General features: G+C 40.2%; 1 protein-coding gene across 1 annotated transcript; it reads left to right on the top strand.

Annotated features, from left to right (window-relative positions):
* The first annotated feature begins 8,690 nt into the window (after positions 1–8,690).
* Positions 8,691–13,645, top strand: LOC131218739 (uncharacterized). The gene is made up of 4 exons (XM_058213492.1): positions 8,691–8,831; positions 8,927–9,284; positions 11,603–11,752; positions 13,477–13,645. The coding sequence occupies exons 1-4, from the start codon at positions 8,808–8,810 to the stop codon at positions 13,491–13,493; spliced, it is 549 nt and encodes a 182-aa protein (XP_058069475.1). The 5' UTR covers positions 8,691–8,807; the 3' UTR covers positions 13,494–13,645.
* The last annotated feature ends 1,638 nt before the right edge of the window (positions 13,646–15,283 follow it).

The raw sequence follows: 15,283 nt of genomic DNA, 5'->3' as shown, positions 1-15,283 counted from the left end.
GAGCTCACCTTGAGGCATGTGTTGTACATACAATGCTTTTTTTTTTACGTTCTGCTGGGTCATTTTGGGGAATAGTGGCTCCAAATTTTAGGTGGATTGTAAAATAGGAAACAATGGTGATTGAAGGAAGCGGATTGGCTGGTGTACCACACACCAGCTATATAGCTGGTGTATTGATGGTAGCAAGTTTTATGGGTCCCATCATGAGGTACATGTTGTATCCAAACCATCCATCCATTTGGCAAGCCTGTCTTAAGACTTGAGCGGAAAAATAAGACAGATCTAAAGATCAATTCGACCAACACCGCAAAAGGCAGTGGGGGATCGAACCTATACCATTGAAACCCTTTTGGGGGTCATAGAAGTTTCGGATCAATATGAAATTTATTTTTACTCTTCATCCATGTATTTTTTTTACCTTATTAACATTATTGGATGACAAATAAACATTATGGGGGCCCTACAAATTTTTTAACGGTGAAAATCATAATCCTAGCTGCTATTTTTGGTGTGGTCCATTTGAGCTTTGGATAGGATTTGTGTTTTGTCTAATGCTCTAAAATGATTTCGAAAAATGGATGAACAATGTGGATATAATAAGGCCCATATAACTTTTATCTCCTTTGAACTGTCCGTCCAACAACTCGTAGCTCGCAGGACCCGTATCTACACCAACTATATAGTTGGTGTGTGGTACACCAGCCAATCCGCTTCCATGATGGAACACCCTCCATTTATTTATTTATTTATTTTATTTTGTTAGTATGTTAGTACACCCCACTGTCGATTCACACTACGCCGTTAGCCACCCCTCTAGGAAACCGATACCAAGACCTAAGCGTTGAAATGAGGTATCCTTCACTCAGTCTACCACTTGAGCTATGAGTCGGTGTAACACCCACCATTTAAAACTTCCCAGGGCACCCTAATCTTTATTTGTGTTCTAACCTATATATAAGGTTACTCATACCTTGAATGAAAGGAAAATACAAAAATAAGGTTGATCCAAAACTTTTTTTAATGGTAGCATTTAATCACCACTATTTTTGGTGGTGTGGTCCATCTAAGATTTTGATCAGCTTCATTTTTCGACTCATGCCCTAAAATGAGCTGGTAAAATGGTCTCGAATATATAATACATAAATTAAGGTAGGCCCTAAGGTCACGGCCTCACCTAAGTCGTTGATTCCCCGACCTTAGCATATGGTTCAATTGAACCTACCTTGTTATAGGTGGTTAGAGATATCCCCACTGATACCTGTGGTGCTTTGATCACCCGAAAATGTGCTTCCAACATGATGCTCATGGATTTGTGTATCCCACGTGCATGTACAGACACATGAATCCACCAACGTGCGTATGGCAAAGGTCTCTCATAATGTAAAACTCTTGTCATATGGTAGAAATAATGCTTAAATCTTTTGTCTAAAATATTAGATAATTTTATCATTGAGGTGTGTTGCTCTTAATTCATTCAAACAAGGCCACACATGTGAATAAGAGCCTATATTTGATTTTCGTGTGTGGATATGATGTACAGGCATGTCAGAGTCTACTTGACTCAAGGTTTGATTTAACTGTTAGTGTGCTCCCCATGTTGAGACGGATATTTTGGATGCTAGACACATGACTTAGTTATCCTCTCAACCATCAATTACACTAAGCATTCATGTGATTTATGAAAGGGTTAGAATAGATTCTTTTTGCCTTGTAATAATAGACGTAAGTTTACGAGCTTAAAGACTTTTTCTTTTACTAGTACTTTCAACTCAATATTTCTCAAATGAACAACAATATATAGATAAGTAAAAAAAGACTATACAATGCCAATTTTATTAATATTTGAATGTGGCCCATTAAAATCGACAGAATATTAAATAACCAAAGAAATAAAAGAGAGAAAAATAAATACTTAATTCATCTATCAGATCAAACGATCGAGGTAGGTGGTTAACAAGATTTGACTGGATGGGTATGATCAACTAAATCAAAACTTAGTTAATCATGATTCTACAACTTAAAGTTGCAGGTATTTAATTTACTCTCAAGGTAATATAGTGGAAGCAACTAGGCAGTAGCAATCTATGCTAGAATCAGTCTAGGCTATGCTAAAATCAATAGGAAATATAAATCTAAAATAGATAGATGCGTTTGGTGTAAGGTCTTAAGCTCTTCTTCGTATGCTCCTTTTATAACTCATCGATGCGAAAAAACCCTCGATGGATTTTCTTCCTGACGTGGATCTCCCCCGCTTTCTGGATAGATGAATTTCCAGAACATATCTAGAATTATTGGCTTGCATTGGAAAGAAATGACTCCAATTGGATCCAGAACTGTTAGCTTCTTGGACCTTCTCATGGTTGATCTTGCTACAGAGATCTTTATGGCCTACTAAATGGATTTGGGATCGAGCCCTGAAGGATGATCCCGAACCTCAAATTGATCATGGCCAATCAACATCTCCCTAAACTCTATGTCTCTTTCGCTTCGAGGTGTTGGATGGTCCCGATCAAACCGCCTCACACATTTAATTCTGGGCCTTTGTTCCTTGATGGTTTCAAGTATTGGAAGGGATAGATGGATAGGACCTATCAACACTTGATCTCCTAAACTTTTGGTTCCAATTGAACCATGGCTACAAAATCAGGTCCTCGAGCTCTCCCATTCTTTTTATTTAGATCTATGTATATCTTGGGACCTGATGTAGTTGATGTGTATGTCTCTCTTGAAAATTGGCTGAGAACTCAATGAATTTGACTAAGATCTCGATGAAAATTGACCAATAATCGGGTGAAACTGACGAGAACTCACCGAAATGGACTGAGAACTCGCTGAAAATATTAGATCGAGAACTCATTGAAATTGACAGAGAACTTGGTAAAAATTGATCGCTCACTGAAATTGACCGAGAACTCACTAAAATTGTCCGAGAAGTCACTGAAAATTGACCAAGAACTTGTCAGATCAAGACAGTGGGCGGCAACGACATCGCCAACACTCAAAATTTCTCCTCCTTCACACGTGTGTGAGGGATTTAACTCCCACAAAACCCTATTCTTTCTCATTTCTCCTCCCATTTGCAAGATCCAAAAACCCCAACTCCAAAAGCCCATCTTCCCTCTTCCAAATCTCCCGTTCCCTCATGAAATTCTAAGTTTATCAACCCAATGAGTTTGAAGTAATGAACAGAATCCTGATAATTAAAGATTACATATGTAAAATGATAATAACTGGAGATTTAATATAAGATTTTCACAAAGAAAAGAAAATGGGTTTTTAGGTTTTTGTGTATAATTGAAAGAAAAAAAATATACTCATTGGGTATTTTTGTCTAAAAATAGTTAATCAGTGTGGCATAGGTTTAAAATTGAAAAGTAAAATTTTGGAGATATAAAAAAGCCAATGGGTTAAAAGTAAAATTACCGTGGGAAATTTCTCCCTTAGGTTGTACACCAAATAAGCATCACGCTGGGTTGCAGGAAAGCTTCAAGTGTGGTTTTCTACCTCCTTTTCGGAATCCTGCACTAACATGATCCATCAAAATGTATAAACGGTGTGGATAAAAACACATACATCATGGCCCCAAAGAGCCCCTCCACTTCTTTTCAGCGAAAAGCGCCTGTAACTTCTCACCTATTTCCTTGACCAATCAGTTTCCAAAGCAGTATGTACGTTGATTCCCTTCTCTCTCCTACTTTCTTGTTCGTGTTAGGAGGAGAACCGTAACTAAGTACCACCATCTACACAACATACACATAGCTGGGTTATGAATCAATCCTGTCCATCCATCTTTTGAGCCATAACATGGATGGTCCATGTTTCAAAAACGATACCTTCTAATCAATGGCTCTCAATGTTACAGTAGAAACTGAAAGAATTAGATGGCCGGAATTGCTCTACGTAAACCACTCCCTCATTTCCTTCCTAAAGCAACCATCCACGTTGTTTCTCCTTTCTCTTAAACTTTTTTGTTCAGTGTTAGGAGGAGAACCGTAACTTGATATCACCATCTACACAACGTACACATAGTAGGGTTATGAATCAATCGTGTCCATTCATCGTTTGAGCCATTGCATGGATGGTTTATGTTTTAAAAACCACACCTATTGGACTTTATCATCCTTCTAATCAAGGGCTCTCACTGTTACGGTTAAAGCAGAAAATTTTAGATAGACAGAATTATAATACATTATATATATATGCGCCATCCAGGTCAGTATCCAACTATGGATGGACCCGATTCGTATATCACCCTGCCACGCGTACCATGGAGAGATGGCTCTACCAACTGGGGTTTTTCATCTCAATCGTTAGATCTCTATCCTTTGCGGTCTACTGAGAAATTGCATGATTGTGAGTCTTGTTAATACGTGTGGTATATCCATGCCGTCAATCAGCTTTTTCATCTAATTTTTTGGCGTGATCTAAAAAACGAAGCAGATATAAATCTCAAGTGGACCACACCATGGGAAAAGGTGGTGATTGAAAGCCCAACATTAAAAACTTCCTAAGGCTCACCTGTTGATAAGGTCACACGTGCCTGGATAAAGGGCAAACACGTACATTAACTTGATCCAAAACTTTCGTAGTGCCCAAGAAGTTTTTAACGGTGAAAATTCAATCCCAGTTGTGCGGTCCACTTCAGTCTTGGATCTCTTTTATTTTTGAGACCATGACCTAAAACGAGCTGAAAAGACTAAAGGACCGCGTGATATACAACAGGCCGTATGACCTTATGAAGGAAGGGAAGCGGATTGGCTAGGGTACCACACGCCAGCAGTATGGCTGATGTAGGTACGTGTCGTCCCAAGACGAGCACTGACGCTCCTCGAGCTCCGAGTTGTACGAACGGTTCAGAGGAGATCAAAGTTACATACGCCCCACAGTAATGTATTTATTATATCTACGTAACTTCATCTATTTTTAAATATCATCGTAGAGAATCATTCCAAAAAAAATAAATCATATCCAAAGATCATCTGAATCACACCACCACAAATAGCAGCGGAGATAATGATTTTTACCGTTAATTTGTAGGCCCACCATAACATTTATTTACCATCCAATGTGTTCATGAGGTCACAAAAGCCTATATAAAGAGGGAAAACAAATTACAAATTGATACAAAACTTTTGTGACCCCAAAAAGGGTTTCAATGGTAGATGTTCAACCTCCCACTGCTTTTTGTAGTGTGGTCCACTTGGTAGTTAGATCCGTCTTTTTTTTTCTTTTCTTTTTTTTTTTTTTCATCTCAAGCCTTAGAGAGGAACTCGCCAAATGGATGGATGGTTTGGATATAACACATACCTCGTGATCAAACCCACAGAACTTGTTGATGTCAATACATCAACTATATAGATAATGTGAGGCACACTAGTGAATTTGCTTTCTTAACCAACTCTACTGAACCAGCACGGGTCCAGTGAAACCTGAGCCCGATAAATGCTCCTACTTCCAAAAGCAGATTGACTTCAAGAAGGAAAATGCAAATGCACCTGAAAGGTTTCTAAGCCCACGTGAGTGGTTGAAAGGTTGACTTAATTTATAGGTCGGCTAAAGGATGGTTATGGATTGCCCACAAACCAACCACATGTTGATTATGGGTTGACCATAGCTCAGCCATAGATTGATTACAGACTGACCATAGCTCAGTTATAAATCAGTCATAGGTCGGTTATAGATCAGTCACGGGACGATCATAGATCGAATATAGTTCGATTATAGATCAGTCATAAATCGATCGAAGATCAGTTGAAGAATGATTACAGATCGGCCATAGCCCAGTCATAGATCGCCAATAACTAAACAAACGCTCCTAACAAAATCGAGAAGGTTCATCATCAGAATGAGGGAAATATTATCCCTCTGGCTTAGTTGACAGTCGAAAATAGTGAATACTGATCTATCGAGTAGAACGATATTGATCATTTCCAACTCGACGCCCACCTCGAGGTATGACCTAGAGCCGAGCTATAAGCTCTAAGGATCTTTAAAGATCTCTTCCAAGATCTCTGGAAGATAAAACCAAATCTCAATAATCACGGGAACCTATAATCTCGGGAAGATCTTGAATTGTAAAAGATTTCCAAGATATATGGGAAGATCCCCCTTATACTAGGATCCCCTCTACCATATAAATAGGCAAGTTATTCCCATCTTAAGGTATGTTCTCAGGAACTAAGAAAATTTCTGATTGATTTCTTTCCAAGACCTTGAGCCTGACTTAAGCATTGGAGAGTCACTTGAACGAACCAGGGCCTCCTTTGTCTCTTGCCTTTGCCCATGGAGATTCAAGGAGAAACACCACAAAGGGTTTGTCGGAAAATTGCATCAACAGTTGTCATTGTCACTATTGCTTCCAATGATCCATCAAAATGGATTAAGGGTGTGGATAAAAACACATACATCAGGGTGGGCCACACATAGCCCCTTCGGACCTTCCCTCTCTAGCTAGTACTGATATGGGTAAGGAATTTTTTAAGATTTCAAAAAAAAAGAGAAAAAAAGAGGCCCATACAAAACTCATGTACAACTAGAGAAAGAAAACCGTGGGTATTGAACAATCACATTAAAACATTTGTATTATCATAAAAGTTTTGTATCAAGCTCACCTCAATAGAATAACCTTATAAACCATAGATGGCACGAAGGAAGGTTTCAACGGTCGACATTTCGTTCCCCACATCATCGTGTGGTAGGACTCACATGAGTTTTGAATCCATTTCCGACGATCATGGTAGTACAAGTCTTTCCAGGGCAGTAACCTGGTGGTAGGACTCACATGAGTTTTGAATCCATTTCTGACGATCATCACGGTAGCACAAGTCTTTCCAGGGCAGTAACCTCGCGCCATCAACTTCTCGGCCATTTCCTTCCTAAACTAATCAATCAGTGTCCAAAGCAATCCGTACGTTGATTCTCTTCTCTCTCCTACTTTCTTGTTGGTGTTAGGAGTAGAGATACCACCATCTACGCAACATACACATGACAGGGTTATGAATCAATCCTGTCCATCCATCTTTTGATCCATAACATGGATGGTCCATGTGTCTAAAAACTAACCTATTTGACATTACCATCCTTCTAATCAATGGCTCTCAATGTAACAGTAGAAACTGAAAATGGTCGGAATTGCTCTCCGTCAATTTCTTCCTCATTTCCTTCCTAGAGCAATCATCCAGGTTGATACTACTTTATCTTAAACTTTTTTTTTTTTTTCCAGTGCTAGGAGGAGAACCGTAACTTGATATCACCGTCTACACAACCTACACGTGGTAGGGTTATAAATCAATCGTGTCCATCAATCTTTTGAGCCATTGCATGGATGGTTTATGTGTCAAGAACCACACCTAATGGACATTATCATCCTTCTAATTAAGGGCTCTCAATGTTACGGTTAAAGCAGATAAAGTGAGATAGACAGAATTATAATACATTTTTCATTTTTTTAAAAATATGTGCCATCCATGTCAGGATCCAACTATGGATGGACCCGATTAGTAGATCACCCTGCCACGCGTACCATGGAGAGATGGCCCTACGAATTGGGGTTTTTCATCCCAATCGTTAGATCTCTATCCTTGACGGTCTACTGAGAAATTGCATGATTGTGAGTCGTGTTAATATATGTGGTAAATCCATGCCGTCAATCAGCTTTTTCATCTAATTTTTGGGCGTGATCTTTTTTTTTTTGGGTTAGCTTGTTAGTACAAACCCATGTCAGTACACACACTCCATGTTGGCCACCCCTGCTAGGGATAGATACCAAGACCTCAAGTTTTGAAACGAGGTATCTCCAAAACGAAGCAGCTACAAATCTCAAGTGAACCACACCATGGGAAACAGTGGTGATTGAAGCCAAACATTAAAAACTTACTAAGGCTCACCTGTTGATAAGGTCACACATGCCTGGATAAAGGGAAAACACGCATATTGGGGTGGCTAGCAGTGCATGTACTGCCAGTTGGTGTGAAAAAAAAAAGAAAAAGAAAGGGGAAAACACGTATTAACTTGATCCAAAACTTTCGTAGTGTCAGGAAGTTTTTAACGGTGAAAATTCAATCCCTGTTGTGCGGTCCACTTCAGACTTTGATCTCTTTTAGTTTTGAGAACATGCCCTAAAACGAGCTGAAAAGACTGATGGACCGCGTGGATATACAACAGGCTGTATGACCTTATGAACAAGCTGGAAATAAATGTTAGGGTGGCCCTCTAAATGATTTAGCCGTGAGAATTATTGTTCCCACTACTATTTGTGGTGTGGTCTACTTGAACTTTGGATATGACTCATCTTTAGGCTTATGCTCTAAAATGATATGTCAAATGGATGAACGGTGTGGATATAATAAATACATCATTGTGGGGCCCATATAACTTTGATCTCCTTTGAACCGTTCGTACAGCTCACAGCTGGAGGAGCGTCAGCTGAGACAAGTTAACACACCAGCCAGGTCGGTGGTGTGTGGTACACCAGCCAATCCGCTTCCACCCGGCAGTTCCGTGCCTGGAAATTTTGATCAAATCCTAGCCATCCGTCCTTTCTTTTTGGGCATCTTCTTAGAAGACCACAAGGGTGGGCAGTTTGGTAATCAGGACGGTTAATGAACTCAGGGCCCGCTTCACGTTTTAAGAATTTCCTGGAAGACCGCGAGGGCAGTTGTGGAAAAAAAAAAAGAAAAGGAAATTCCCACTCTCTCCTTTCCTTTCTATAAATGAAGAACCCCATCTCCCTTCATACGGGTGCTTACATTCATTTCCTGCTTCTTTTGTTTCAGTGCATCAAGTAGAACAGTTTTTTCTTCCTTCCAATGGAGATTCATAAAAAAACAGTTGTAAATTCCCAGACTCTCCTTCGCTCTATATTAAAATTCCATCTCCCTTCTTTCTTACAGGTGCTTGCTAACATTTCCTGTATGTTTTGTTTCAGTGCATCACGCAGAACAAAAAAATCTTCGTTCAAACGGAGAAAGTCGCTACCAGAGGCAGGACTACAGGCTCTGGAGGGAAGGGCAGACAGCCATCACAAAACCCACATCAGAATCGTAATATCCACCAGAATTCAGGGCAGAACCGCCAGCGTCTAGAAGCCGGTGGGACCCAGTCACTCGCGCTGAGGGCGGCGGCTCATGTTCAGAATTCCGGCAGGGTTGTGCAACACTCTGCGGCGCCTAGAGGGAATGGCAGCGGTGGCGGGAGAGGTTCTGGTGGTGGCCAGGGAGGCGGTGGGGCCCACCATGTGGCCCGCCAATCGAGTTCGAATCAGGCTGTGAAGATTGCCGCACGCGGTGAGTATTTTTTCCAGTACTACCTCCGCCTGTACCGAGCTCGGCTCAGGTTGGGTCTCTGATGGGCCCACCGTGATGTATGGGTTTATCTACACCGTAGATCCATTTTTTTCATATAAGTTTAGAAGTTAAACCCAAGAAATGAAACAGATCCGAGGCTTAAGTGGACCACACCACAGGAAGCGGTAGTGATAATGATACCGACCGTTGAAACCTTCCTAGAGCCCACCGTGATGTTTACTTGCCATCCCTGTTTGTAAGGTCGCATACGCTTGGATGAACGGAAAACACGAATATCAACGGTAGGTGTTTAATCCTCACTGTGTGGTCCACAAGAGCCTTGGATCTGTATATTTTTGTGTCTATATCCTTAAAATGATATAGCGAAATGGATGGACGGTATGGATAAGCTCATACGTCATGGTGGCCCCTCAAGAGTCCTATCCTTTGCCGATCTCGGGACAGGCCGGGTGCGGCTTCGGTGGAGCCCAGGGCCCACAGAGTTGGGTGGATCCCTGACTGTGAGGGCCAGTTTTGTGTATGTTTCGTACATCCATGCCGTCCATCTGTTTATCCAGCTCATTTTAGGGCTTGACCCGAAAAACAAAGCAGATTAAAATCTCAGGTGGACCACACTACAGGAAAATATGGTGATTAAATGTACACTATCAAAAACTACCTGGGAGAGAACGGAATGTTTATTTGCCATCCAAGCTGTTGATAAGGTAACAAAGAGCTGGATGAAGGGACCGCACAAATATCAGCTTGATCCAAAACCTTCGTCGTTCCCATGAAGTTTTTAATGACAAATAGCCACTGTTTGCTAAGGTGTGGTCGACTAGAGAATTTTTTCCGCTGTATTTTTGGGCTCATGCCCTTAAAATAAGCTGGAGAAATGGATGGACGGCATGGATGTTAGACACATACATCATGATAGGCCCAGTCAGTGATTATCTTGACTCCGACTATTTAGGTTGGTCTGCGATTGACTGGCTTGACTTAGGCTGGTTCCTACAGATCACGTGACAGAGTTAGCACGTGTGAAATCCAGCTGCTCATCAGGGGTGTCCTACCATGAGCATGCCCTGCTCTAAAGGGTGCGGATTTGGTCCGGCCCGGCCTCACCCTACACAGTGTGATCCTGACCGTGGGGTCCACCTTGATGTACACACCTTGTAAGATCATTCTAGAGCATGATTCCCCAAAATTGAGCAGAACCAAATCTAGGGCTCACTTTAATGCCCACCGTTAATGTTTATTTTCCATCCAACCCGTTGATAATGTCATACAGATCTAGATGAAGGGAAAACCCCCCCCCCCCCCCCACAAAAAAAAAAAAAAAAAAAAAAAAAAACAAAGATTAACTTGATCCAAAACTTTTTGTGGCCTACCAAAGCTTTTTAATGGTCAATCACCACCATTTCATGTGGTGTGGTCTACCTGAGGTTTAGATTTGATTAATTTTTGGGCTCATGCCATAAAATGATCTGGAAAAGCAGATGAACGGTGTGGATATACAATGGATACATAAAGGTGGGCCCCATGCTCACGGCCGTACAGTGTTGGGTGATGCTGGGACTGCATGGAATCCGCCCCCTGGCGTAGGTGGGCCTCACCATCAGGACGCCCTTGCCCAAAATTCAGACTGGCCTGATCACCAGGATGGGTCCACCGTGAGGGTGACGTGGCCCAAAACCTTGACCACCCCAATCATCAGGTAGGCCTAATAATCAGGTGGGCCCCACCTGAGGATAGCTAGACATGAAACCCAGGTTGGGTTGGGGTCGGGTTCGGATTCGGATTCGGATTCGTATTCGCCAGTGACCCTGCAATACCAGGTTGGTACTGGTCAGTGTTGGAAAAGCCTTCCATGATGCATTCCATCCTTGCCATCCATCCATTTTCCCATCTCATTTTGGGTCATGAGCCAAGAAAGTACGCAGATCCAAATCTCAGGTTGACCACACTATAAGAAAACATCACAAAACATTTGGATCAAGCTGATATTTTTCGTTTCCCTTGGTGCCAGTTTATTTGACCTAATCAACAATCAAATAAACATTACAGTGGGCCATAAAAAGCTTTTAATGGTGGGCATTCAATCACCATTGTTTCCTATTTCCTGTGGGTGTGTTCCACAGATATTTAGATCTACCTCATTTTCTAGCTCATGCTTTCCAATGAGTTTGTAAAATAGATTGACAGAATAGATAAAACACATACACCAAAGAACCTAAGGTGGCCAGCAAGATCATCTCACTTGGAAAATTTGTCGGCATCACAATCATTCATCTTGAGTATGATTTTTATCTATGCAGCCACAACAGGAGCCTCGGGACGGGCAAGCGGACACACTGCCAATTCCATTTCGGTGACACTTAGAGGATCATCTACAAAATCCGCCACACATTTCCCTGGTGCAAGCCAATCTCACTCGTCCAACAAGTGCTTTGCGCATATCTCGTTGCGTATGTAACACCTCTTAATTTTGGGATTTATACGTTGCTTACACACTTATTTTAGTTATATTTTTCATGCACTACACTCTAAAGATGTCCAAGTTATCTAAGGCGCCAGTTTCAAAATAGAATACTAATACTAATTATTATTATTATTGTTATTGTAAATAAATAATTTTTGAATTTAAAATTTAAAAGTAATTTTTTTAAATTTTGATTTGATTTTGAAAAAGAAAAAAAGAAGAAGCTAAATCCCTTTAAGAGAGCTTATGCTCCCACCCTTCTCCACCATTAATCATGGCTAGAGAGAACAGAGGAGGAGATAGTGAAAGAGGAGGATAAACTCTATAACATAGTTGAAATTGGAGGCAAGTGACACACATGATTTTGTGTATTTTTGTTACAATTTTTTTAATTACTGATTTATGTTAGATTATCTATCTTTATATATATATATATATATATATATATATATATATATATATATATATATATATATATATATATATATATATATGTAGTTTAAATTTACTGTCCAATCATTTATTTTAATGGAGTGGATTATTGGATTGTGGCCATAAACAATCAAAATTGTTTCTTTGATCACCCACTTTGGACATCTCATCTGGACTAATTTGGGACCTCCAATGGATGATCTAGATGGCCTTACATGCTAATCTTTACATCTGGCCATTATTTTAACTTATGAAAGAATGTACTTTTGTTTGCTTTAATTTTCTTCAAATTCGCCATTCATCATGCATAGTTTTTGTTTAATCCTGTTTATCTATACTTTTTATTTCAGATATCAGACATTGGATCCTTCACTTTAGTGTAACTTAATAATTATTTTTTATCTTAAGATCTGTATATATAGTTTGCACAATTTGACCATTGATCACCCTCAAATTGTGTACTCATTGACACCGTTGATTATATCTCTTGATCATGTAAATCGGGGCCCTGAGTTTAATAATCTGGACGTCCAATTTAATTGAATTAAGGGCTCTGATCATGCACTTAATTACTCCAACAAATCAGCCCTTTCGATTTTATTTATTGCCCAATTTTGTGTAATTTTTTAATTGTATGATCTAATTTACATGTACATTGTTAAAAAATTTCAATTTGTGGGGCGATCGAGTCCCATAAGTTGAAAGTCTCATAAGCCTGCACATAAGGCGATCGAGTCCCATAAGTTGAAAGTCTCATAAGCCTGCACATAAGGCGATCGAGTCCGTTCGGTGAGAGTTCTTAAAGCCCAAATTGGCTCCATATGGAGCATCCATCATCTTGAAGAGTGGGTGAGCATGTCACGGTTGCAATAAGTGCCTACTAATTCCAGTTGAGGAAGAGGTCTGATCTTATCTACTTTTTATTAGGATTACAATAATAGTATTAGGTGTGACCAAACGTATTGCATGTCAGGATTGTGAAGAATGAGTCAGGTTTAACTAGCTTACTGCATGTCAGGATTGTGATAAATGTGTTAAGGTGTATGAACATGTTGAAATTGCAAAATGACACCCTGGTATTCAAGATGACCCATTGTACTGAGTGATGTGGTCATTATCATATGCATTGCATCATGTGCATCATCCTTGCTTCATATACATGCATACCAATCATTATGATATTATCTGATTATCTCCAATTGCTTAGTTTTCTAAAACACGTGCATTGAATTACTCATTGGGCATCATAGCTCACCTAATGGATTTTTAATTTTTCAGGACAAGGACACCATTAGATGCGGCTATGAGTAGAGATGCTGGAGTTCGTTTTTATTTATTTGATGTTTATGTTTTATGAGCGAAGATAGTTGTATGGATGATGTATTTGAAACGTTTTATTTGGCTATGTGGTTTGGATGATTAATATTAGTGGATGAAGTTTATTTTATTTACTTTTATGGGATGAATGTTATACACAGATGAAATTTATTTTATTTAATTATATGGGATGAATGTTATACATAAACCATAACATTAGGTATACTCATGCCCTTGAGTGCGGCATCAGAGTCTTGTGGACTCGAGGGTCAGATTTTGGGGTGTGAAAGGTTGTTATTAGAGCTTAATTAAGTTTAAGATGATAGGTGGATCTAGGGTTAAACATTGAATGTGATTTAGGAACGAACTTCTCTTAGTAGCAACTAAATTTAAAACAATGTATTCTAAATCCTGAACCTCAGAATTATTCATTGTAGATCATGGCAGATATAATACTAGAGGATAGGTCTGAACATCCCTATTTGGTTCAAGAGTTGCTAAGGAAAATTAAACCTTAGGAGTCGTTCAGCACTCACTTGGAAACATGGTGGCAATCTCACAACGACAAGCATGTGGTAGTAATGTGGGGCCGTGCCCCTAGAACAAGATAGGGAAGGAAGCCTAGTCAAGGAATTCAAGAGACTGAAGCCACCAACCTTCAAGGGAATCTAATGGAGGCAGGAAAGTAAAATATTCGGTTAGAGAAAATCTTCATGATAATGGGAATGTGATGAAGAGCAGAAAGTTAAATTGGTCATTTTTATGCTAGAAGGAGAAGTTGACTACTAGTGCCAGATGATGCAGGATCGGTTGAAGAAAGGAAGGTGTGGAGATGGAAGAGACTAAGCAATTTTATGATAAGTACTCTGATAGCATTCGTGAGAAAAAAACGTGGTGGAATTCATTAACTTGAAGCAAGGGGAACTGACAATAGCACAGTATTAGGCTAGATTCAATGAGTTGTCACAATTTGCAGCATATATGGTGGTGGACGAGATGCTCAAGGCGAGAAAATTTGAGAGGGGCCTAAGGTGATCACAACAAACTTGTAGCGTTGAACTTGAGAATGTATGCAGAAGTGGTAAACCGGGCCTGATCATATAGCAAGACAATAAAGACTTCTGAATGAGTCGAGAGTATAAGAGAGGTGGGAATGAAAAGGGAAAAGTCACTCCTAATGTTCCCTAAGCATAAGGAAATGCCTTCAAGAGATCAATGACATCCGCCGGAGCAACACAATCAGCATCAAAGCGATTCCATGGAAGGTGCTTCAACTGTGAGAGAAAGGACATTTGATATGTTTTTGCCCCCGCCCTCATCAGCAACAACATTATCTTAAAGAGGGGCCTCAACACCTGGTCAAGGGTTCGAGTATCCATAGGTGGTGAAAGCCCACTATGGCGTGAGTGTGTGTGCGTGTGTTAAAAAAAAACAGTGGGGGGTGGGGGTGCTCAACAGCCACAACAAAGACGAGGAGCTAGGTCACTCGCCACAACAGTGACCAAGATATCTGTAAGGCAGTTTAAGCAAATGAGGGCAACAACCACCACATATACCCGAAGGATACCAGCTGTAGTTCCGAAAGGGAGTCGTGCACCAGCAACAAATGCAAGGGCGACAACAGTACAGGAAAGGAGGTCCACAATAGATGTACATAGGTCATGCTCTACAACTACCAGCTCATGGGCATGTGTATGCAGTGGCACCAAAGGATGAGTATGACCCCATATTAGTTGGAGGTATCTTAGTAATTTACTCTTCTCCTGTT

This window comes from Magnolia sinica, chromosome 11 (genome assembly GCF_029962835.1).
Source record: "Magnolia sinica isolate HGM2019 chromosome 11, MsV1, whole genome shotgun sequence".
NCBI lineage: Eukaryota > Viridiplantae > Streptophyta > Magnoliopsida > Magnoliales > Magnoliaceae > Magnolia > Magnolia sinica.
This window is presented reverse-complemented; position numbering and strand designations above follow the sequence as displayed.